At 51.0% G+C, this 22,925-nt stretch overlaps 1 protein-coding gene across 3 annotated transcripts in view; it reads left to right on the top strand.

Annotated features, from left to right (window-relative positions):
• The window catches only part of LTBP2 (latent transforming growth factor beta binding protein 2), a 111,688-nt gene that overhangs the window by 59,644 nt on the left and 29,119 nt on the right, over positions 1-22,925 (top strand). For all 3 annotated transcript variants that reach the window (XM_024231947.3, XM_024231946.3, XM_063715636.1), the window contains exons 7-11: positions 789-1,075; positions 2,149-2,251; positions 16,082-16,156; positions 19,257-19,379; positions 22,682-22,846. In XM_024231947.3, the coding sequence (XP_024087715.3) occupies positions 789-1,075; positions 2,149-2,251; positions 16,082-16,156; positions 19,257-19,379; positions 22,682-22,846 (753 nt within the window). The remainder of the gene's footprint in view (positions 1-788; positions 1,076-2,148; positions 2,252-16,081; positions 16,157-19,256; positions 19,380-22,681; positions 22,847-22,925) is intronic.

The raw sequence follows: 22,925 nt of genomic DNA, 5'->3' as shown, positions 1-22,925 counted from the left end.
GCCAGTTGGGTGGAGGCTGTCACCATGGCTGTGACAGGGATAGGGAAGCTGCCTGTAGTCCTTCCTTTACGATCAAACCTCCCTCTTTCTCCTGGCCCTCAGCGCTGAGTTTCATTCCCTCAACTTCTCGGCCCCCTCCCATCAGAATTTATCCACTTGTTTTTGCCCTTTCCCCGTGCTGGGTACCTTGGGGAAGACAAAGCAGTGTAAGGGCAGGGTGCTGCCCTCAAGGAACCCATGGGCCTGGGTAATAGAAGGAGAATGGATGGGAAATAGAATATCAGCATAAAACATTTCATTTTCCCTGCCTTCCATTATTAGGTGCCAAAAAAATACAGAATGCTTTAGGGGATCAGGGGATGGAGAGGCTCCTAAGCCCAGAGTGCTCTGGGACAGCTGTGTGGAGGGGATGGACTGCAGTTAGGCCTGAAACAATGGGTAGCATCTGGTTAAGCAGAGGGACTGGCATGAGCAAAGGCACGGAGGTGGGGCCATGCAGGAGACGGGGCTGGAGTTCCAGGGTTGGCCAGGATTGTGGGGGAGGTAGAATCAGGAAGGTAGCTTGGAATGTGATAATAAGGCTCCTTCAGTGACGGAGTTTGCACTTCATCCCGTCCCCACAAGGGATCATTCTGGGGTTCTAACTTGGGAGCAAAGAAATGGGAAAGTTTTGGGGTGACACATAGCCAGTGGCCTGCCTGGCCCAGGGGTGGTGGATACCCTTCAGAGGGTTGGAAATGAGGGTGGGGCCCTGCTTCCCTGGCTCTGACTCCAGCCCCTGTGCCCAGCCTCCGTGAACCCCTCCCTGGTGAAGGTGCACATTCACCACCCGCCTGAGGCCTCAGTGCAGATCCACCAGGTGGCCCAGGTGCGGGGCGGGGTGGAGGAGGCCCTAGTGGAGAACAGCGTGGAGACCAGACCCCCGCCCTGGCTGCCTGCCAGCCCTGGCCACAGCCTCTGGGACAGCAACAACATCCCTGCTCGGTCTGGAGAGCCCCCTCGGCCACTGCCCCCAGCAGCACCTAGGCCTCGAGGACTGCTGGGCCGGTGTTACCTGAACACTGTGAACGGACAGGTGAGAACAGAGCTCTGGCCTCAGCCCTGGATACTTCCAGGACAGCAGTTGTCCCCAGCCTCCCCTTCTCCTCCTCTCTGTCCTCTTTATTCTTATGGAATGTGAGTGTCTGCAGAGTCTCCCATTTCCCAGATGGGAAAACCCAAGGCATGAAATTGCCCATGTATGGAGAGGCTGGGCCTCCTTCCTGGGCTCTACTTGGTGCTTGTCAATACCAGGCACACAGAAGAGGACCCAAGGAAGTTCCCCTCAGGTGAAGGCAGCCTAGAGTTGCTCATCCTATGACCCCTGGCACATGGACCAGTGGGGCTGTTAGGATCTGGCCAGGAGTTTTGTATCCAGTTGAGGCTACAGTTGGGGTCACAGAGGTGTGGAATTAACAAATGGAGGTTAACCCCAAAGCCCTGGTGGTACAAAGATGAGAGATACTCCTATTGCCCCCTGGAACCATCCTCAGCTCATAATGGGAAATCAGGGAAGCTTTTCTGAGGCCAGGCACCCAAGAATAGGGGTTAGACCAGACCCAGTATGGTTTTTCTTGGGGTTGCCAGGAAACCACTTAGTTTCCAGAAACTAAGGTATTTCCAGAAACCTTATCTGAGATTAGGGAACTGGAGGAGGTGGGACAGCCAAGGGGTAAACACCCTGAATTCCCAGATCATCCCTGGCCTCTCACCTTGGGGTGTCCCTGAGCCTGGGGCTCTGGTCACAAGGCCCACACTGTGGGTGACCCTGTGGTTCCCTGGAGGTAGGCAAAGGAAGCTCTTCCTTTAGGACCCTTTGTCAGTGGTTGGGGCCATGGAGGGTGGTGGTTTGCAGCCCCGCACAGGGCAGATCTTGTGTGTGGGGTGTCCCATCCACACACAAGGTTCAGGGTTGGGAGAGTGCACGGCAGGTTTCTCTGCTTCCTTCTGGGATATGGGCTGACTCCCTTCTGCCCTTCTTTGGCTGGGGACATCCTCTGGCAGAATGTGGAGAGTGAGCTCTGTGTCCTAGGCTTTCCCAGGACATCTCTGTGCACAGCCTTGGAGGGAAGAGGGGGTGGTCACGGGTGTCCATGGCCTCTCTTCCAGTGTGCCAACCCTCTGCTGGAGCTGACTACGCAGGAGGATTGCTGTGGCAGTGTGGGAGCCTTCTGGGGGGTGACTTTGTGTGCCCCATGCCCACCCAGACCAGGTGAGTGCTGGAGTCCAAGGTCACATGTTGTGGGGGAAGCTCTCCCTGGGCCTGCCCTCTCCTGCCAGGGTTTCCCCTCTAGGGTGTCAGAGGCCAGGCAGGTAGAACAGGCTGGTAAACTGCAGACTTCCCAGACCTGCCTTGAAGGTGTTTCTGGCCAGCACTGAGGCTCCTGGCAGCCCTCTGCTGGTGCAGTCTGTCCTGCCTGCTCCATCTGATTGCCTGCAAGGGCCTGCTCTCTCTTGCAGAGATTCTTGATCAGATTTTAGGGATTTCATTCAGTGTTCCCCTGCACACCCCTGCCCAGACGCCAGGGGTCCAGAGGTCTTGATTCAGTGATTCAGTGTTTTCTTTATTCTCTCCCTGATGGGAACCCCAGGCCTCCTCTTTATCTCCTTACCTCCTGTTCCAGCCTCCCTGACTTTGAATTAGGGTTGAATGTCTGTCCTAGATGTCCTCATCCTTGGGGTATGGGAACCCTAGTTCCTTGCCCTCTTTTGGATGATGGGAAAAACCCAACATGCGTTCATTCATTTATTCATTCATTCATTCAGCAAATACTCACTGGGCGCCTTGTATATGCCAAGGACTGCGATTTCAGGAGTGAGCAAGATGCCTGTTCACGATGCTCTCCCCAGTCTTAGTTGCGCAATTGGGAGAAGGGTGACCAGATGCCTGTGCCTGAGTGTGGCTTCTGCCCACTTGGTCTGTCTTCTCCCTCCAGGCTTCCTTCCTGGGCCTGGGCCTGGGCCTGGTGTGTATTTCCTTTGCCTGTCAGCAGTCAGCTTGGTCAATCAGCTTTGTCAGGAGGCTGGACAGGAGCCCAAAGATGGGAGGGGCACAGACTCAGCTGTGGAGCAGTGACTATATTTTCCAAACTAAAAATAAGTGTAGACGGTTTTACAGTGTGATAGAATTTTTGGCGAAGTAGCAAAGGGTAGTATTCAGCTCCCAGGCTTAAATGTCTAACACATACTACGTACCAGTCCCAGCTCTTCCTGATCACCTCTCTCTGCGTCAGTCTCCTGATCTGTAAAATGGAGATAGTAATAGTGCCAGCCTCGTAGGCTGCTGTAGAGATTAAATGAAATGATGCACGTGCTTAGTGTTAGGTCAATAAACCATGGCTATTACAATCATTATCATTATTGTAATTAGAAAGTATCCCTCAAGAAAGCGAGAAAGGAATGGACCCACTGCCCTACCAGGAGATGTGCATCAAACTGCCCAGGTCTCCCCTGTAGGCCAGAGATGTTTTTGCCACTTTTCTTCTTTCCTTATTTTCTTTTCTCTTTCCTATCAGGTGTTGAACCGTTGAAACTTCTATATCCCACATTCTAATCAGTTGACAAATATTTACATTGACTAAGCCCCCATTTGAAGAGGCCATGGCATGCAGGCCCTGGACAGAGAGTAGAGAAGGTGGTAAAAACCGCACCTTCCTCTCCAAGCTTACAATTTAGTGGGTAGTCATAGATGGCTGGTGGGCATCAGAAATGAAGTGGTTTGAGCAGTGTCTGGTCAAGTGCTGAGTGCCGTGCAAACACAGGCAGTGGAACCCAGGCCCCTCATAGGTCCAGTAGCACCTTTGTGCAAATTAGAAAAACCTTCCCTTCCATTTGTTCAAGATCATCTTCATAAATATGCCAATCTAGGATGCCAATGATTCTCTTAGAGATGGTGCTTTTGTGCAGCACACAACCTGCACATCTGTACACTGTGGGATGGGGGCCCTATGGATCAGGGAAAGCTTCTCAGAGAAGGTGATTTCCAGGATGAGATTTGAAGAATAATTAGGGGTAGGACAGTTAAATAGTGGGGAAGAGTTTAACAACCCAAGGAAATTGCATGTGCAGGTAAGACCAAGAGAATGAGCAACATTTTCTGGAGCACAGTGTGTCTCTTGCTGAGCCCTGCTCAGCCCTGGCTCTCCTGTAGAAAGGCAGGCATGTCAGAAGGGTTAGGTGGGGCCAGGGCTCCCAAGTCCCTGCTCTGGGCAGGTTCTGGTTCCCAAGAGCTGGCTCATTCAGACAAGTGGGTGGGGGTCTCTCCCCCTTTATCCCATCAGCCCTCTGAGGGGCATGCAGTACCTGCTGCGCTGACCGAGGTGCTGACCTGCCCTGGGACCTCCTGACCCAGTAGGGCTGTCCTAGGAGGGAGCTAGCTTTTCTAGGTGGTGGGAACAGTGAGATTTCATCCAAATGGCAATTCAGGGGCAGCCTTAGAAGTTTCCCCTCCTTGTCTCAGGGCTCAGAAGTTGTCACACTGTTGCCTCTGGAATCTGAGAAATAATGAAGGGGAAGAGTGGGCTCAGCTGCCAACAGCGTGAGTGTAAAGGAGTGGAGTGGTGCAGCTGATAAACAGGCTTCCAGAAGGGCCTTCCCAGAATCCCGCTTCACTGCTGGGGTTCTCCTCCCAGCTGAGGTCTACGCCCCTCTCAGAGCCTTCCTCTGGGCAAGTCTTCAGGCCTTAAGGTGTCCTTGATTTGGGTACCAAGCATAATCCTGAGCTCTTGAGATGCAGCCCTCTGGGTAGGGTGTCAGCAATCAGGGCCCCACAGGGTTCTTGGGTCAGTATCTCCTCTCTAATTCACTAAGCCAATCTGACAGTGATGTTAGTAGCCACAGACCTATCAGGTAACATTAGTGAAAATGAAAATAGAGCCGCTCTGCATTCTTCAATTATATGTCACATCTGCCGCTTATAGGATTGGAGGGGAGAGTGGGAGCACAGGGCCTGCCTATCCCAAGCTCTGGAGCCCATCAGGGATGCAGAGATGCAGGCTGTGAGGTCCATGCCAGGGCTGGCTGCTGCCAATGGAGGATTCTAGGCCTGTTGCCCTCAGCCAGGGCTGACGGGCACCATGACCACATCCCCAGATCTTGGAAGCACTTCTGAGAGTGGGGGAGCCCTCCGCTGGAAGGGTGGGGAGCAGGAGAAAAAGGCCAGCGTCTATACTGAAGCAGCTACCTGCTCGCCCACTTGCTGCACTCCTGGTTCCACCTGTGTGCCAGCCTTGAGAGCTCAGCCCATCTGATGCCCAAGGACCCTGCTCCAAATACAGCTGGTGAGCTCGGTTCAGACAGGGCTAGAGCCCAGTGGCAGTGGGCATGGGAGCAGAGCTCTGTGGATCAGGTACGTGCAGAACACCAATTGTACCCCTCCCCCAACACACCCAACGCTCAGCCCTTGCCCTCGCTCCGCCCCATCCCAGATGGTGGCCTCCCCCACTGTGTTCAGAACATCTCAGCACACTGGGCACCAGGGTACAGACCCTGGAATGTCAAGCATTCCAGCACACTGAGCAAGAAATAACAAAGACCAGGGCAACATAAACATCAAAAACACATGAAAGTGCAGTTGGGCATTGTATAGAGAAGGGGCAAGACGTTGGGGAGCCTTGTTTGTGTTGACAGAGTGCCAGGCACCTCGCTTCATGCCTGAGCCTGGGGCTGGGGTGGGCACATTTCTTTAAGTGGGGATGACAAGGAAGCTTCTGTACAAGAAGCAGAGGAAGAAAAGACAAGCTGCCAGGGCAGGTTTGGGGAAGATTGGCAAGAAAGACAGGACTTCTGGATCCTAGATCATCTCTGGCACTAGTGGCTTTGCCTCTCTGAGCCCCTATTTCTCCTCTGATAAAATAGGCTTATGCTTCTGGGGGAAGCCTTTGTCATCCCCAGTAAGGTGTTCTAGCAAATCAGGCGGTGGTGGGAGTGATAGGGTGAGCAGCCTGGGAGTGGCTTCATGGCTTTCCTTCAGCCACATTTTGGCTTTGAGGCTCTGTGCTGGACTGTTGAAGAAGGTCCCAGCAGAATGCCACTATTCCTGACATGGAAAAGGACTGCCTTGAAGTCTTAATTGCATGGCATAGGTAAATCCCTTTTGTTCCAGAATGCCACAGAGCTTGCATGGAGAGCTGGCCCGGGAGTCAGTCTAGACCAGCCCACAGTTCCCCTCTGCTCCCTTCACTCTGAGTGGTAGAGGTAATGTGTACCCAGCTGAACTCCCAGGACTTAGCCTGAGCCAGGTCTTCCTGACCCCTTGGGATTTATCAAAGGGTCCCAGCTCATAGTTCTCTTCAATCCTGCCAGAGTCTGGAGAACACACGGTTCTCAAAAACCACTTTGATTGAGGCCACATTTTTGAGTTTTCATCTGAGAAAGACAGACATCTGGGCTGACTGGAAAGTTGGCCACTGCCCCATCTGGCTTGGCACTGGCTGTGTCAACCCCAAGGCCCCTTTGTTGGGACAGGCGGGGCTGGCACATGGCTCAGGGCCTACAGTGGTGGGCTCCAGCTGTTTGCCACGAGATTGTCTTGCCATTTGCCTGGGGCGGGTTGAGTTCACCTCTGAACCCAGGGTACCCTGTATCTCCAGGGAGAACAAATTCTCTTGCTCTGTCCTTTCAAGGAACTCTGCACCTTTCTCTCTTAAACCAAGAATAGCTGCCAGTTCCTGAACTTTCACACTACACTGGGCCATTCACATGTTTTATCTCACTGAATTTGTACAGCCACCTGCAAGCCCAGGATTTTTAACCCCATTTGATGGATGAGGAAAATGGAGCTCCAAGAAGGCTGAGGAACTTGTCCAAGGTCACACATCTAGGGCAGGTAGAGCCAGGATTCCAACCACAGTATGTCTGACTCTCAGCTGAGCAAGATCTCCCTAATCATTCTGGGAAGACCTGAGCTTCCCTGAAGGAAACAAAGATCAGGATACTAGACTGGAATTCTGCAGCCAAGAGGATGCGCATCAAGATTGGGTTTTGTGAGTTACTTGTGCTATATCCGTCAAGAAGATTTGGGTTGGATAGAGGGGCAGGTTAGCAACATGTAGCCCCGGCCTGCGTGAAGAGAAATAATTGCCCTAGGGAGAAGGGTGTAGGCTTTCCCCCACGTGGTTCTCAAGAGAAATATCCAATGTGTGGTGTTTCTGGTAACCAGAGCTCGACTTGAAACTGATCACAAGGGACAACTTATTAAAAACTGCAGGTGCCCAGCCATAAAATGGGTTGTGCCTAAAAGTAGTGGGTTCCAGATCACAGGGAGAATGCCTACCAAGAACAGGTTTTTCATAGGAGTTGACAAAGAAAATTGATTTTTGAGGAAATGGGGGCTTTTAGAAATGTTTGAAAATTTATTTGAAACTTCCAACAGAAAGAAGGCTTTGCTTTGGTCCTGACCCTTGCCCATGATGAGAGTTATAGGTGTAGCTCTGTGATGCCAGCCCCTGGGGAGGATGGGTATGTGAGGGTGCTGGGGGCATGAGGGGCAGAGAGCCTTAGGGCAGGTCACAGCAGCAACACCATTATTATCACCCTCGTCGTCATTCACAACCATTTATTCAGAGTACTTATAAGTGCCAGGCACGGTGCTAAGTGCTTTTTCATTTTCTTGCATCCTAACAATATTTCTAGATGTTGGGTGCTATCATCCCCATTTTACAGAAGAGAAAATTGGGCCTGAAACTCCCGGCCTATCTGACTCCAGATGCGCGCTTCCAGCCACTCTGTAAGTGGCCTCTCTGCGCTGCTTCTTGCACCGGGCACAAGCATTTGCTAAACTAGAGGACCCCGGCTTGGGGAACAGCTGTGCTGGGGTGGGGCTCCTGTTCTCTGGGATTCTGGATGAGATGCCCCGTCCCCTACTCTAAAGAAATGGGATTTTCAGAATTCCAGTTGTCAGCTGAAAAGGCAGTGTCTCTTTGGCTCAGACATATTCTGAGAGCTTCTTCCAAGGGACTTGAAGCCTGCTGGGAATGAATTGTGCCTCAGGCTTAAGTGAGCACCCTCCCTACCCAGCAGGGGTGGGTGTCACTGACATGTGGCACCTCTAGCCTGGAGAGCGGAGGAAGGGCTGGGGCAGGGGTGGCTAGGTGGCACCTGCCTGAGCCAGGGGTCTGACCAGACTCTTTTTCGACCTCACTCTTTGTGGTGACTTTGGTTCTATCTTGCTCTGAGGAGGCAGTCAGAGGCCATCTTTGGGCAGAATGTCCATAATCACTGGGGGGCCCCACTGGTCCTTCACCAAAGAGGGAAATCTGAATAATGGACATTATGAGAATTCCTAAAATGGGACAAGTATTGTGCTCAGAGTTGTACATGCTTATTTCGTGTTCATAATAACCCCATGAAGAGGGACTTGTCATCTCCAGTTTACTGATAAGAAGACCCAGGCTCAAAGAGGTTGTGTAACCTGCCCAAATTCACCCAGCTAGTGAGGCACAGTGGGCCAGCATGCCAACCTTGAGACTGTGAGGAAGGGAGGAAGGGAGGGAGGGAGAAAGGGAGGGAGGGAGGGAGTGAGGGAGGAACGAAGGAAGGAAGGAAGGAAAGGAGGGAAGAAAAAGGAAGGGAAGGAAGGAAGGAAGAAGGGAGGGAGGGAAGGAAGGCAGGCAGGCAGGAAGGCTGGCTCTATAGGGATTGTGTCACGCATCTGCGAGGTTCAGTCTGATATTCATTGTTTCAGCAAAGCTAATCCTTACAATGACTCCACAAGCTGAGTCTTTGTCCCCACTTCTTTTTTTTTTTTTTTTTTTTTTTTGTTGAGATGAAGTCTCGCTCTGTCACCCAGGCTGGAGTGCAGTGGTGCGATTTCGGCTCACTGCAAGCTCTGCCTCCCAGGTTCATGCCATTCTCCTGCCTCAGCCTCCCAAGTAGCTGGGATTACAGGTGCCCGCCACCACGCCCAGCTAATTTTTTGTATTTTTAGGAGAGACGGAGTTTCACTGTGTTAGCTGGGATGGTCTCGATCTCCTGACCTTGTGATCTGCCTGCCTTGGCCTCCCAAAGTGCTAGGATTACAGACGTGAACCACCGCGCCCAGCCCAGTCCCCACTTCTACAGATGAAAAAATTCAACCAGGCATGGTGGCTCACGCCTGTAATCCCAACACTTTGGGAGACCGAGATGGGCAGATCACGAGGTCAGGAGTTTGAGACCATCCTGGCCAACATGGTGAAACTCCGTCTCTACTAAAAATACAAAAATTAGCTGGGTGTGGCAGTGCGTGCCTGTAATCCTGTTTACTCGGGAGGCTGAGGCAGGAGAATTGCTTGAACCCAGGAGGCAGAGATTGCAGTGAGCCGAGATTGCGCCGCTGCACTCCAGCCTGGTGACAGAGCTAGACTCGGTCTCAAAAAAAAAAAAAATCAGGCTGAGAGGTTAAGAAATGTGTGCCAGGTCACACAGCTAGTCAGAGTGGAGCCTGGGATTAGATGTGGGTCTGGCTGCACCAGCACATGCACTCCTACTGGGGGAGTAGAATTTTCTCTCCAGCTTGCCAATCTGAGGTTTGCAAATCAAAGGGGCAAGGCTCCAGCCTGCTCACACATCCCTGTGGCACTGAGCTTGGCCTTGCCAGGCATGTATGTGTCTGTCCCTGGGCAGAGGGGCTGTGTGGTAGGGACCTTTCACATCTCCCTGCTGCAGGCACCTGTCATCGCAGGCTGAGATTGGCACAGCTTGTAAACAGCCGTGTGGCCAGACACGTCTTCACCTTTTCTTCCACAGCTCTACTCATGGAGTCAGTGCCAAAACTGTCTCGAGAAATTAGTTTGCCTTTACTGAGGCCTCCTTTGGAGTCCCAGCAGCCGAGGGGGAGCATTAGCAGGGCAGGGGCAGGCTGCAGCCAGTGGCCCATCTGCTTCTTTCTTCAGTTTGTGAGCAACCGAGGCACAGCAGAGGGTGGACAGGGCCGAGGCCAGGGAATCAGAAGACCATATGTCCCAGTGTCCTTACCTGGAAGGTTCCCCACATCCACCCTGCATGCTTCATGGGCATTTGTGATGTGAACTCCTTGGAGTTCAGGTCGGTCCCCACTGATCCTGGGCAGCTGCTTTGGCTTTCCCAAGTCTAAGAGTCCCAAAGGCAAGGACACTGCAGCCCTGCAGGGCCTCCTTGAAGCATCCGTGGGAGTCACAGCTTAGCCACTCTCTCTCCCCAGGTCTCACAGATTCTCTTCTTTCTACTCTCTGGCCCCTTACCCCTTGTGATAACCTTGATCTGGCTGAGGAGCCACAAGGGGTAGGATGGGTTCTACACCATTTCCTTTGTCAGTTCCGCCTGGCACTTTGGTTATGCACATCGTGGAGCACTTATCAGCCATCTGATCAGTTTTTCTGACTTCCTTCTGAGTATCCCTACTTTTTTTTTTTTCTTATTCCCTCTCCTGATCCCTTATTTAAAAACAGGGTAGAGGTTTCCTAGGAAGGGTGCTAGGTTTTCTGCTGGGCAGGTACCTCCATTGGTCCCTAGGGTTATCTGCCTAGACACCCCTAAGGCTTTTCATAAATTTATTTATTTGGAGGCAGTGGGGAGAATGGTTCAGAATGTCTCCTCTGGAGCTAGACTGCCTGAGTTCATAATCCCAGCTCTGTCCACCAGCGGGGTGACCTTGGGTTTGTTTCATAACCTCATCCATTTTATGGATGAACCTCGGTTTGCTCATCCATAAAATGGGAATAATATTAGTAAGACTCTTCAAGGGCTCTTATGAGCATTAACTAAGTTAATTCGTGTAAAGCCTTTATAATAGGGCCTGGCCCATAGTGAGTGCCATTTGAGTGTTTGCTCTTCTTATTTGTTCCTATTTTGACTGAGTGCCCACACAGCTGTAGGTGCCATGCTTGGCACTAGAGACATAGCAGTGATGAAGAAGAAGAAGACAAGGTCCTTGTCCCCACGTAGCTTATGCTTTGTAGAGAGATGGAAAAGTAAACAGGTAGCCACGACACACCACGAACTGAGTTTTTCAGCTCAAAAGCTAGTGCTATGACTTGGGCAGGCCTATTTGTATTGGGAGCATGCAAGAGGGACACCTGGTGTGGGTGGCAGGCACGGTGACAGGTGTCACCTGCCTTCACCTGTCACAAAGCTCACTGGCTGCTGAATTCTCACCCTGAGCCATATGGCCATCTAAACTTCCACTTTCTCCCAAGGAAATTTAACCTGAATTTAACCTATATATATATATATAAAATATATATATATAACCTATATATTTTTTAAATATATATTTTTTAACGTATATATATATTTTGTTTGTTTGTTTGTTTGTTTTTGAGATGGAGTCTCGTTCTGTTGCCCAGGCTAGAGTGCAGTGGTGCAATTTCGGCCCACTGCAAGCTCCGCCTCCTGGGTTCATGCCATTCTCCTGCCTCAGCCTCCCAAGTAGCTGGGACTACAGGCACCCGCCACCACACCTGGCTAATTTTTTGTATTTTTACTAGAGACTGGGTTTCATCGTGTTAGCCAGGATGGTCTCGATCTCCTGACCTCATGATCCGCCCGCCTTGGCCTCCCAAAGTGCTGGGATTACAGGCGTGAGCCACTGCGCCTTATTTATTTATTTTTAAGACATGGTCTCACTCTGTTGCCCAGCATGGAGTACAGAGGCATGATCTCGACTAACTGCCACCTCTACCTCCTAGGGTCAAAGAATTCTCCCACCTCAGCCTCCTGAGTAGCGAGGACCACAGGCTCATGCCACCACGCCCGCTGACTTTTTGTATTTTTGGTAGAGACAGGGTTTTGCCATGTTGCCCAGGCTGGTCTCGAGTTCCAGAGCTCAGGTGATTCACTCGCCTCAGCCTCTGAAAGTGCTGGGATTACAGGCATGAGCCACCATGCCTGGCCTTAATCTGATTTTTTGGATTCAATGCTGTACTTGGTCTTAGAGAAGCTAGGAACTAGCCCCTTATAGACTGTCTCTGAGAGGTTCGAGGAGGGGTGCTAAGGGCCCTGGTTTTGGGGTGGAGGTTGTTGGCAAAAATGGGAGTTTCCCCAGAGACAGTGGCTTGGCATTTATTTCCCTCTAGAAGCCTGCCTTCACGAAGAATTGCCCACGCAACACACTCCCTTCAGGCCAGCGGGGGGGGGGGGGGGGGGGGGCAGGTTCCCCTTATTAAGGAGGAGATCACTTTATATAAAAAGCACATACATGTATCCAGACTAATGGGTGGACCCAGCTCCTCTCAGCTTCACTCATTCCTCGGGTTCTCACAGTTTTCCGCAGGTGCCAGCAGCTGGTTCCACTCTTGCTTCCTGCTCTAATCCAAGCTCTCTGCTGCACCCCTTCTGATCACTAAAGAAGCAGGGGCCTCTGCTTCCTCCCCCTCCCCCTCCCCCTCCCCACCCCCATCTCCCTCTGTTGCCCAGGCTGGAGTGTAACAGTACAATCACAGCTCACTGCAGCCCTGACCTCCCAGGCTCAAGTGATCCTCCTACCTCAGCCTCCAGAGTAGCTGGAACCACAGGCATGAACCACCATGCCCAGTTAATCTTTGTATTTTTTTTGTAGAGACGGGGTTTTGCCGTGTTGCCCAGGCTGGTCTCGATCTCCTGGACTCAAGCGATACTCCTGCCTCAGCCTCCTAAAGTGTTGGGATTACAGGTGTGAGCCACCATGCCCAGCATCATTTCTCCCTCTTGACATCTAGAGAGTTGATATCATCCTGGCCTGCTGGCTCACCCAGCTCTTCCTGATCTCTCTGTCTTAGAGAAGCACAGTGGAAGGTCGGAGAAAGGATGTGGCCTTCACAGCTAGAGGCCCAATTGCAACCCTGCCTCTGCTCCAGCAACTTTGTTACCTGGGTCAGTTACTTACCCCTCACTGAGCCTTGCTTTCGTAATCTGTAAAATGGGGATGATGGTCCCTGCCTTAGGGTGTAATTGTTGTGAGAAACAGACAGGACCATGTGTACCCATGGCCTTGCAGTTCTGAAGCACTGGACAAATGTGCACTTGGTCTCTTTCCTCAGCCCTCTGGCGGCAGCCTTGCATCGTTCTTTCCCACCTTCTGCTCCTCATAATGTTCATGGGCTGCATCTAATCAGCCTGCCTTCTGAGTTTCCCCAAATGACTTCTCTTTCTTCCCTCCTCTCTGTCCTCAGTTTACACCACCAGGCCCCACGCCAGGGACGTGCACATTTCCCAGCCTCACTCCCATCTTTCCATCTCCTTCTCATCGTTTTCAGAATCCCCGTGTGTCTTCACAAGAGTGGCCTTCTAGGCTGGACGTGCAAACACGGAACGTGCAAACCCGGAGTGGGCCAGTCCTGGCAGGAAAACATTTTTGAACTTCAGTTTACATTTTTTAATCTTAAAAAAGTTAAGCGTTACTAATTTATGTCCTCACTTGGTCTGTCCCTATGTCAGGCTGTCACATGTCATGCTTGGCACACAGTGTGTCCTCAGGGAAGAGTGGGGCTTCCAAGAAAATGTGGCACCTCCTTCTATTTGTCTTTGGCATATTACAACACAGTGCGGTTCACAGTGCTGTGTTTACTGGATTTTTTAGTTATGTATTCTGGTGTTAACTGAACTAACCCATACAAAATGGAGAGGTGGCTCTTAAAAGCTCCTGCAAAGAAACTGTGGATGCAAAATAATGCTAGTCCCATAATCATAAGCAATCATTAAAAAACGCAATGCTGACCCTTCTCAGGGGGTCTTACTGTGTCATCAGCCTTATTACAAAGTAAAAATCGTGATGACCTATCAGATGTGGCCTCCAAGTACCCCAGGATCCAAATGATCAAGAAGACTATATGAAATACAGATTGATATAGGCCATTACTAATAACAAACCTTGCGCTAAGTGTGTAAGTGCCCAGAGAGAGCCGCTAATGGTGAAATAATAGCTATCTTGATTAGAAAAACATTTTAAACCACCAAGACACTCAAACATTGCTGTACAATTGGATAAAGGATAAATATCTCTAACATGCCTCTTGGTATTTGCAAGAATTCATTTCAACAATAAAAATATGTGAAAGGCTGGGTGCAGTGGCTCACACCTATAATTCCAGCACTTTGGGAGGCCGAGGCAGGTGGATCACCTGAGGTCAGGAGTTTGAAACCAGCCTGGCCAACATGGTGAAACCCTGTCTCTACTAAAGATACAAAAGGTAGCCGGCCCTGGTGGCACATGCCTGTAATCCTAGCTACTCGGGAGGCTGAGGCAGGAGAATTGCTTGAACCCAGGAGGTGAAGATTGCAGTGAGCCGAGATCGCGCCACTGCATTCCAGCCTGTGCGACAGAGCAAGACTCCATCTCAAAAAAAAAAAAAAAAAAAAAAAAAGAAGAAAAAAAGTATGAAGAACTCTCTTTTTGTAAACCACTAAAGGATGAACCAGTGAACATATATTCTCAACAGTAAATGACTTCCTGGATGCCAATAAGCTTTAGCAAACAACACTGAAAGTGCAGCTGCTGATGTTATAACTGGGAGAAAAAGGAATTGGGATAAGGTAACAGAGATGGAGGGTGCAGCATTCAGAGACAAGCTATTGCCACAAAGGAATCAAAGCTAGAAGATGGCAAATTGCTACAGGAAGCCATCATGCAGCTACCTTTATAGAGCAAGACCTTTGAAATATCGTGGTATATTTATGGAACTTTATATGGAATAAGGTCTGTGGCAATTGCTCATGCCTGCTTAGAATTGCTGGCTATCTATAGGCAAAAGAATTATCAAACTTATAGCTGAGTTCTCTTTTTGTTCCACAAAACATAGTATTCCCCTGCCTTTTCCTGTGAAGACAGGTGGCAATCAGAAGTATGCCTCCTGCTAGAGCTTTTCAAGAGGGTTGGCACACTAGTCTGTTCCTCCAAAGTAATGGAGATTTTTTTTCCCTGTTTTTATTTAATGTCAACTGTTTGTTTGTTTTATCTGTAAAGTAAGGGGGAATGTTTTGATATCAAGGCAGGATGTATATCAGCATAAAAATACTGAGAATAATTTCCTTGTTGGTCAATCTGCAATCGGACATCTTCTGTGTATCTTTAGTATTTCAAAATAAAAAGCAAAAACTAATAACAATAAAACCCATGTTATATATATAACATGCATGTAGTATGGTAGATACTATATGTAATAACTATGTATGTGAAGTATATAATACATTTTTCTTAGTATTAACAAAATTTTAATTGACAAAAATTGTATATATTTGTGGTGCACAACTATTTGTTTGTTTGTTGGTTTTGAGATGGAGTCTTGCTCTGTCACCCAGTGCAGTGGTGCAACCTGGGCTCACTGCAACCTCCCCCTCCTGGGTTCAAGCGAGTCTCCTGCCTCAGCCTCCTGAGTAGCTGGGATTACAGGCATGTGCCGCCATGCCCAGCTAATTTTCATATTTTTAATAGAGACGGGGTTTCACCATGTTAGCCAGGCTGGTCTCGAACTCCTGACCTGAGGTGATCCGCCCACCTCGGCCTCCCAAAGCACTGGGATTAAGGCATGAGCCACTGCGCCTGGCTGGTGCACAATTGTTGTTCTGAAATAGGTATACATTGTAAAGTGGCTAAATTGCACCCATGTGTATTACCTCACATATTTATTTTTTGTGGTGAGAACACTTAAAATCTACTCTCTTAGCAATTTTCAAGAATACAAGACACTGTTATTAACCATAGTGACTATGTCGTACAACAGATCTTTTGAACTTATTCCTCCTGTATCTAACCGAAATGTTGTACCATTTGATCAATATCTCCCCTCTCCCCCAGGCCCTGGTAACCACCATTCTACTCTGCTTCTATGGGTTTGCTTTTCTTAGGTCCCATATATAAGTGAGATCATGTGATATTTGTCTTTCTGCGCTTGTCTTATTTCACTTAGTACTGCTTTTAATAAAAGCGAGGTGGGCTGAGAGGAGTCTGGTGAGAACCAGGAAGCACAGCTGCCCAGGGCGATGGCTTCGGGGGCTGGGGCTCACTGCTGCCGGGTGGGCTGGACATCCAGACTGCACCCGCTTCCCAGCATGGGTGACAGAGGAGCCCAGGGGCTGTCCAGTGAGACCTGTCTGTATCTCCACTCTTCAGCCTTCCCGGTGATTGAGAATGGCCAGCTGGAGTGTCCTCGGGGGTACAAGAGACTGAACCTCACTCACTGCCAAGGTAGGACCCCCAGGGCCAGGGCTGGGCTCAGGGATGCCAGGGCACACTCCCAGCACCAGACAGGAGGAGTGTCTGTCACTGGCCGAGTGGTCTCCACTGAGTCCCTCTAAGCCCCAGCTTTGGGGAGTGGTGGGGGGCTGCTGATTCCAGGGGCCTAAGGAAATCCAGGGACTTGCTTGAGAGTGACAGAGGAAGCCAAGGGGGCCGACCCCTCCCCTTGTCCCCATCTCCACCCACACCCACCTGGAACACAGGCTAGGGGCTCTAGGCTATGCGGGGCTGTGTCTGAAGGGGCCACCCCAGTCCGTGCACTTCCACTTTTCTCCTGAGCTGGTCTCCCTGGAATGGGAAGAATTTCAGCTCTAGGGTGGGAAATCAAGTCAGCCTGAGTTGTTGGGGCCTCTGTGGGCTTTTCCCAACTAAAAACCTTTAGCTACTCAGGCCTCCCTCCCACTTGCTTCAACCCATAGCCAGAAAAGGGGACGGGGAGCACAGGGGCTTCCTGCTAGGGACAGGCTCCTGGGGCTGGCAGAGGCCAGTGGGGAACAAGGTGGCTTCCTTATGGGGAGCTTTGACATCCACTGTCAAGCAGACAGTGGATGTAGGGAGAAATACGTATTTTTGCCTTTGGAGGGTACATCGGGGCTGTTCATATCTAAACGGTCACCAGTTGCTTTTCCTCCTGGTAGGTTTCCCAATCTGGAGCTTTAAGGTTATTCTCAGGATCTCAAATGGGCTCTCTGCCCTCCCTCCACTGAGCCCCAAGATTCAGGACACCAAAGGACCTTCCCTCAGGAGGCCCTGCCTCTGAAACCTCCCCTTCCCATGTATGTGGCTGTGGTCTCTGTGTCTGCGAAGGGACCTGCTCACCTCTGCACCTGCATGCGTCATCGCTCCTCTCTCTCCATCCTTCCCTCCTACTTCCACAGAGTATTGGAGGGGAGGTTACTGTGGGCTACATACACTGTGCTAGGAGCTGAGTACACAGTGATGGAGAAGACACAGTCCTGCCCCAGGTGCAGACAGACCCCTGAACAATCATGTCTAATGAGCGGGGCGTTCTTGAGAGAAAGCAGCAGTCGCTGAGTGCTACAGGATCCCATGGTGGGGGCCCCTTCCCAGACTGGGAGGATCAGGGAAGGCTTCCTGGAAAAGGTGATACCTAAGCCAAGACTTTAAAAATGAGTACACGTTGGCCAACTAAGAGGATGCAAGCTCTCCAGGCAATGTGAACACCATAAGCAAAAGAACAGTTTGTGCTGTCTGGAGTGTCCCAGAAAGTACTGTGTACATGGCCTGTGTACACACGGGAGATGCCACAGGTCTGCCAGTGTCTCATCAGAGCCACCTGTTTACCCACAGGCTTTGGGGAAATGGTAGAGGGCCTTGGATACCATGTTAGGGTTTAGAGCCTCCCTCTAAGAAGTGACAGGGAACCCAGAAGCAGAGGGAAGCAAGTCAGATTTGGCTTTGGAGGCCCACATCCCACTGTGGCCACAGTCTGGATGCATATGGATCACTGCCCCTTCCCGTTTCTCAGTAGCACCTTCCCAGCTCTTACTGGCACCCTGTCACAATGGGGCATCCTACCAAGGAGTAGTGCCCCTTGGTGCTCAGGCTGGGTCACCTTTCAGTCCCTTGTTCCTGTGCCCAGTGCCAATTTCCCCAAACCAGTGGGTGACCTGGCTCTGAGGCACAGGGCTGCCCGTGTTATCGCCTGGCCTGGAGGCAGGTGCCTCTCACAAGCAATTCATGCTCATCATCTCTGCTGCCATCACCACCATCAATAGAAGTGCCACCATCAAGATGGCCCCCGACTCCTCATATCTTAGATTGTGAGGGCTGAGACTTCCCCTTGGCAGGGAGAAGTTTGCAGCAGGAAAAGAGGTTTCCCTCTTTGAGGTCACAGAGGAAACCAGTGCACCTCCCTTATTTGGAGAACAGCATGAGCCTCCACGGGTCTCTGGGGGGATGCGTGCAGCCTGCACAAGGAAGGGCGTTCAGGAGGACCAGAAGATGTGCGCTTCTAACCCTCAACCTCTGCACACCCTTACTGTGACTGCTGTCCCCCTTCAGTGCCTTCCTCCAGCCTCTGCCTGCTTTTCCTTACCAGGGTCCTTCCTCCTCCAGCTCACTGCAGACATGCTCCCAGGGTCTTGGGGCCTGCAGAGGTGCTTCAGGGACCTCTGGAGGAAGGCTGAATAGGAGGGACTTGGCTGCCCCTTCTCCACCTTCCAACCCACACAGTCCCCTTGATCTGTTTCCTGTCTGCATCTCAACATGCCACTTTCCAGCTGAGTGACTCTGTGCCCAGTGCCAATTTCCCCAAATCAGTGGGTGACCTGGCTATTCCTGGGACCTCAGTTTCTTCTCCTGTAAAATGAGAACATGTGGGCCTATTTGATAAACTTGTTTGTGAGAATTAAATGGGGTATTGTATGTTAATACCCAGCAGAGTACGTAGCATGTAATAGGTGCTCAATAAACACTAGCGCTTGAGGTCTGGCGAGGTGGCTCATGCTTGTAATCTCAGCACTTCGGGAGGCCAAGGCAGGCGGATTGCTTGAGGCCCAGAGTTTGAGACCAGCCATGGGCAACATGGCGAAAACACATCCTACAAAAAATACAATACAAAAATTAGCTGGATGTGGTGATATGCGCCTGTTGTTCCAGCTACTCAGGAGGCTGAGGCATGAGAATTGCTTGAATCTGGGAGGCGGAGGCTGCAGTGAGCTGAGATCATACCCCTGCACTCCAGTCTGGGTGGCAAAACGAGACTCTGTCTCAAAAAATAGATAAATAAATAAATAAACATTAGCTCTTAATATTATGATCATTGTTACATGCCACTTATTGGACTAAGTGGTTTGCAATTTGATCTTATTTTATCCATTTAACAACACCGTCTGCTTGTTACTATCATTATCCTCATTTTACAAATGAGGAAACTGAGGCACAGGGAGAGGAATCCCACTGAATACATAGCAGCTCTTTTGTTGTTGTTTTATCTGGAGAGAGTATTTGAAGATCTCTGCCCAGCCCCTCCCCTCCATCAGGCCTCCGTGGGGCGGGCACTTGGTCATCTCCTCCAACCCTGCAGATATCAATGAGTGCTTGACCCTGGGCCTATGCAAGGATGCGGAGTGTGTGAACACCAGGGGCAGCTACCTGTGCACATGCAGACCTGGCCTCATGCTGGATCCATCACGGAGCCGCTGTGTGTGTAAGTGCTGGCAGGGATGGGGTGGGGGTGGACAGTGGGAGGCAAGATGGGACCCTTCAGGTCTACAGGCCAGGCCCAGGGCAGCAATTTTCCCCAGACCTGATCATGCCATGCTCAGGGCCTGTGTCGGCTATTCAACCTGGAGTTGGGCCCAATGTGAAAAACCTGACCAGCCCATCCTGCTGGCATAGAGAAGGTTACTATTTCACTTTTTACACTAGGCATTTTTTCCAGGCCTTTGCAGTTTGGAATTCATCTTTTCTATTTCTTATTTTTTTTTCTTTCTAGTCATTTCTGTTCCATGTGTAGCCTCATTTTCTTTGGTGGTGGGGGGTGGTGGGGGTGGCCTCTGCTGTGATGTCTGGCTAAGCCTTGGCTGCTGAGTGACCTTTCCGGAAGGGCTGTCCATAGCATTCATGGAGCTGCTGCCCGACCCGAGGGCCTTTCCACAATCCTGTGGCCCCTTGTGGTTCTGAAGTTTCTCCTCATCCGTGAACACATAGTGGGCATTAGCGTTGTGTCCAGGTATGTACATGCATGTATGCCAGGCAGCCCTGTTTCCAGAGACCTCTGTGGTTTCCAGGGGGAGAGGCCCAGGCTGGCAGCAGCCCCCAATGGCAGAACTGACACCACGGCTGATAGGGCTTTCCCTAGGCCGGAAGGCCTGACCAGAGCTGAATAAAACCAGTCCCAACTGGCCTCTGGGAGGCAGCAGCCGAGGTTGGATGGGCCACGCCCAGCTCAGCAGAGCTCCCTGCAACCGGCCAAGCCCTCAGTCTGCAAACTTTCTGGTACTGGGTTTGGGAGGGCCATGGGGTTGGACAAGACTCCAGTGCCACCCAGAGACTGAACCCAGTGGCTCTAGGGAGAGAAGACAGCAAGAGCTATAGGAGGGGGGTGCCCAGAGAGTGAGGGTCCCAGAGTGGGGAGAACATGTCAGACAGCTCTCAAGAAACCTTCGTGGTGGCAGTGGCAGGTGATCAAGGCCTTGAGAGGCTTACAACCCTTCCTTCTACTCCACATCACTTAAGATCCCTTTACCAGAGAGGTGTGTTTGACATCCAAGGCGACTTATTTATTAGTGCCAGAAAGAGGCCCTTAATACAGGGAAGCAGAGATGGCTCTCGAGTGTCCTTTTTTCCCTCTCTGTCCCTGGTGTTACTCCCTCCAGCCTCCCATAGCGATTCACCTCCCTGTAAGTGGGAGGGTTGGCACGAAGTTTCTCTTCCCCTTGTTTCTGAGTTCTGCCTCCTTCCCTCCCTGCCACCTGACCAGGTCCAGTGGAGCAGTCTATAGGGCTGCCCCAGCCTCCTGATATTCCCACCTGGGTCATCTCCACCCTGGGGTTCAAAGGGACAGAGCCCTTCCTTAGAGTGTCCCATTGGAAGTGGCTGCTAGAAGCAGAGATTGCACCTGGAGATCCAGGTCTCACAGACTGGCTGATGATTTACCTGTGGCGAGCACATGACCTTTAACAAGCCATTCTCACACATCTCACTCTATTTAATCTCCACGACAATACCACAAAGAAAGTTTATTAATCAGGAGTTTTTGGATTGCAAGTGACGGAAACCAAACTCAAACTGCCTTAAGCAAAAAAGAATTCTCTGGGGCTGGGCACAGTGGCTCACACCTGTAATCCAAGCACTTTGGGAGGCTGAGGCAGGCGGATCACTTGAGTTCAGGAGTTCAAAACCAGCCTAGGCAACATGGTGAGACCCTGTCTTTACAAAAAATTAAAAATTAGCCAGGCGTGGTGGCGCACACCTGTAGTCCCAGCTACTTGAGAGGCTGAAGCGGAAGGATGGCTTGAGCCCCAGAGGCAAAGGTTGCAGTGAGCCGAGATCATGCCACTATACTGCAGCCTGGGCAATAGAGCAAGACTCTTCTCAAAAAAAACCAAAAGCATTGGTTCACACAACTAGGAAGTGCAGACGTGGTATGGCCTCAGGCTGGCTGACCTAGGCAGCCACAGTGTTTGCAGGGCATGTCCTGCTCTTTCCTCTGTGTGAGTTTCATGGTTCCTTCAAAGGTGGTCACCAGATGCTCTAGGCCTACGCCCTCTCAGCCTTGCAAACTCAATAAAAAATGAGCCCCTTTTCCCCAATAACCCAGGAATAGTCTCAAAGCTGATTATCACTGGGCCTCCTTGGTTAGGTGCCCATCCCTGACCCAATCACTGTAACCAGGGGTATGGACCACAAGCCTTCAGCCAGAAAGGCGTCAGCCTCCACTCCAGTCATATGGACCAAGGGTGGGAAAGGGGTGGTTCCCGTAGGAGAACCAGAGTGATTATACCAGAATATGGTGCATAGACTCTGGGCAGGCAGAAATACAGGTGTCTCCTGCCATGGAATGATCATTCTCATCTTCATTTTACACATGAAGAAGCTAAGGCCCAGGGACGTCTGTAGTTCATGGTGGAGCAGGGATTTGAACTTTGTCTGCTGCGTCCTGGGCCTGACCAGGACTTCCCCAGAATCATTCATTCCTAAACTTTGATTGATGTCCTCTTCACCCCACTCTCCTCCTCTTAGAATCCAGTCAGCCCTCTATGGATTCCAGGCTTTTCCAACCTGACATGGCCTCCTCGTCTTCCATTGAGATAACATACGGAAACTATTCTTTAATATTTATGTTCAAAGTACAAGAAAGGAGATAAGGGTGGTGGCATTGCTATGACCTAAGCCCAGCATAGCTCAAACTCACAGTGACCCTCAGTATTTTGATTGGCTGGTTGATTCCGTGTTTGATTGGTTCATTGACCTAGCCATCCACGCATAGCTTCAACAAGCATTACTAAGCATTTGCATGCACCAGGCACTATGGAAGGTGCCTGGGTGACAGAGATGACCCAAGATAGGGTCCCTGTCTTCCGAGCTCCCCATCGGGCCTTAGCTCCTTACCTTGCCTCATCTTCCCAGGGAGGCTGTGGTCCTCAGGACATACTGCTGCCCACTCAACCCTAGGGACATGTGGGGCCTTCAGTAAACACTTCTAAACTCAGCACTGGAGACAAGCAGCTGCATCCTCATTCCCTGCTCTCAGGTTCTCCACATGCAGGTGGGGAGTCACGAGTCTCATCAAGCATACGACATGGGCAGGTGCTGAAACATTCCACTACGCCTCTTCCTCCTAAAGCTCTTGTGAGCATTTGCAGGGCTCCAAACTTCCCAATTGAGATATGGGCCAGGCCAGTCTGAGTGCATGTGGCCAGCCACACCTCCATCCACTGCCCTCCCAGCTGTGCGTTCCCCTCCCACTGGCCACCTGCCCACCTCCACGTGCTGTGTCTGTTGCAGCGGACAAGGCAATCTCCATGCTACAGGGACTGTGCTACCGGTTGCTGGGGCCTGGCACCTGCACCCTGCCTTTGGCCCAGCGGATCACCAAGCAGATATGCTGCTGCAGCCGCGTGGGCAAAGCATGGGGCAGCGAGTGTGAGAAATGCCCTCTGCCTGGCACAGGTAACCTCCTGTTCCCATCCCAGCTTTCACTGCCCAGGGGCTCAAGGCCAGTGACCATGTTGCCAGGCCTGGGTAGTCG

Source organism: Pongo abelii, chromosome 15 (assembly GCF_028885655.2).
Source record: "Pongo abelii isolate AG06213 chromosome 15, NHGRI_mPonAbe1-v2.0_pri, whole genome shotgun sequence".
In the NCBI taxonomy this organism is placed as follows: domain Eukaryota; kingdom Metazoa; phylum Chordata; class Mammalia; order Primates; family Hominidae; genus Pongo; species Pongo abelii.
This window is presented reverse-complemented; position numbering and strand designations above follow the sequence as displayed.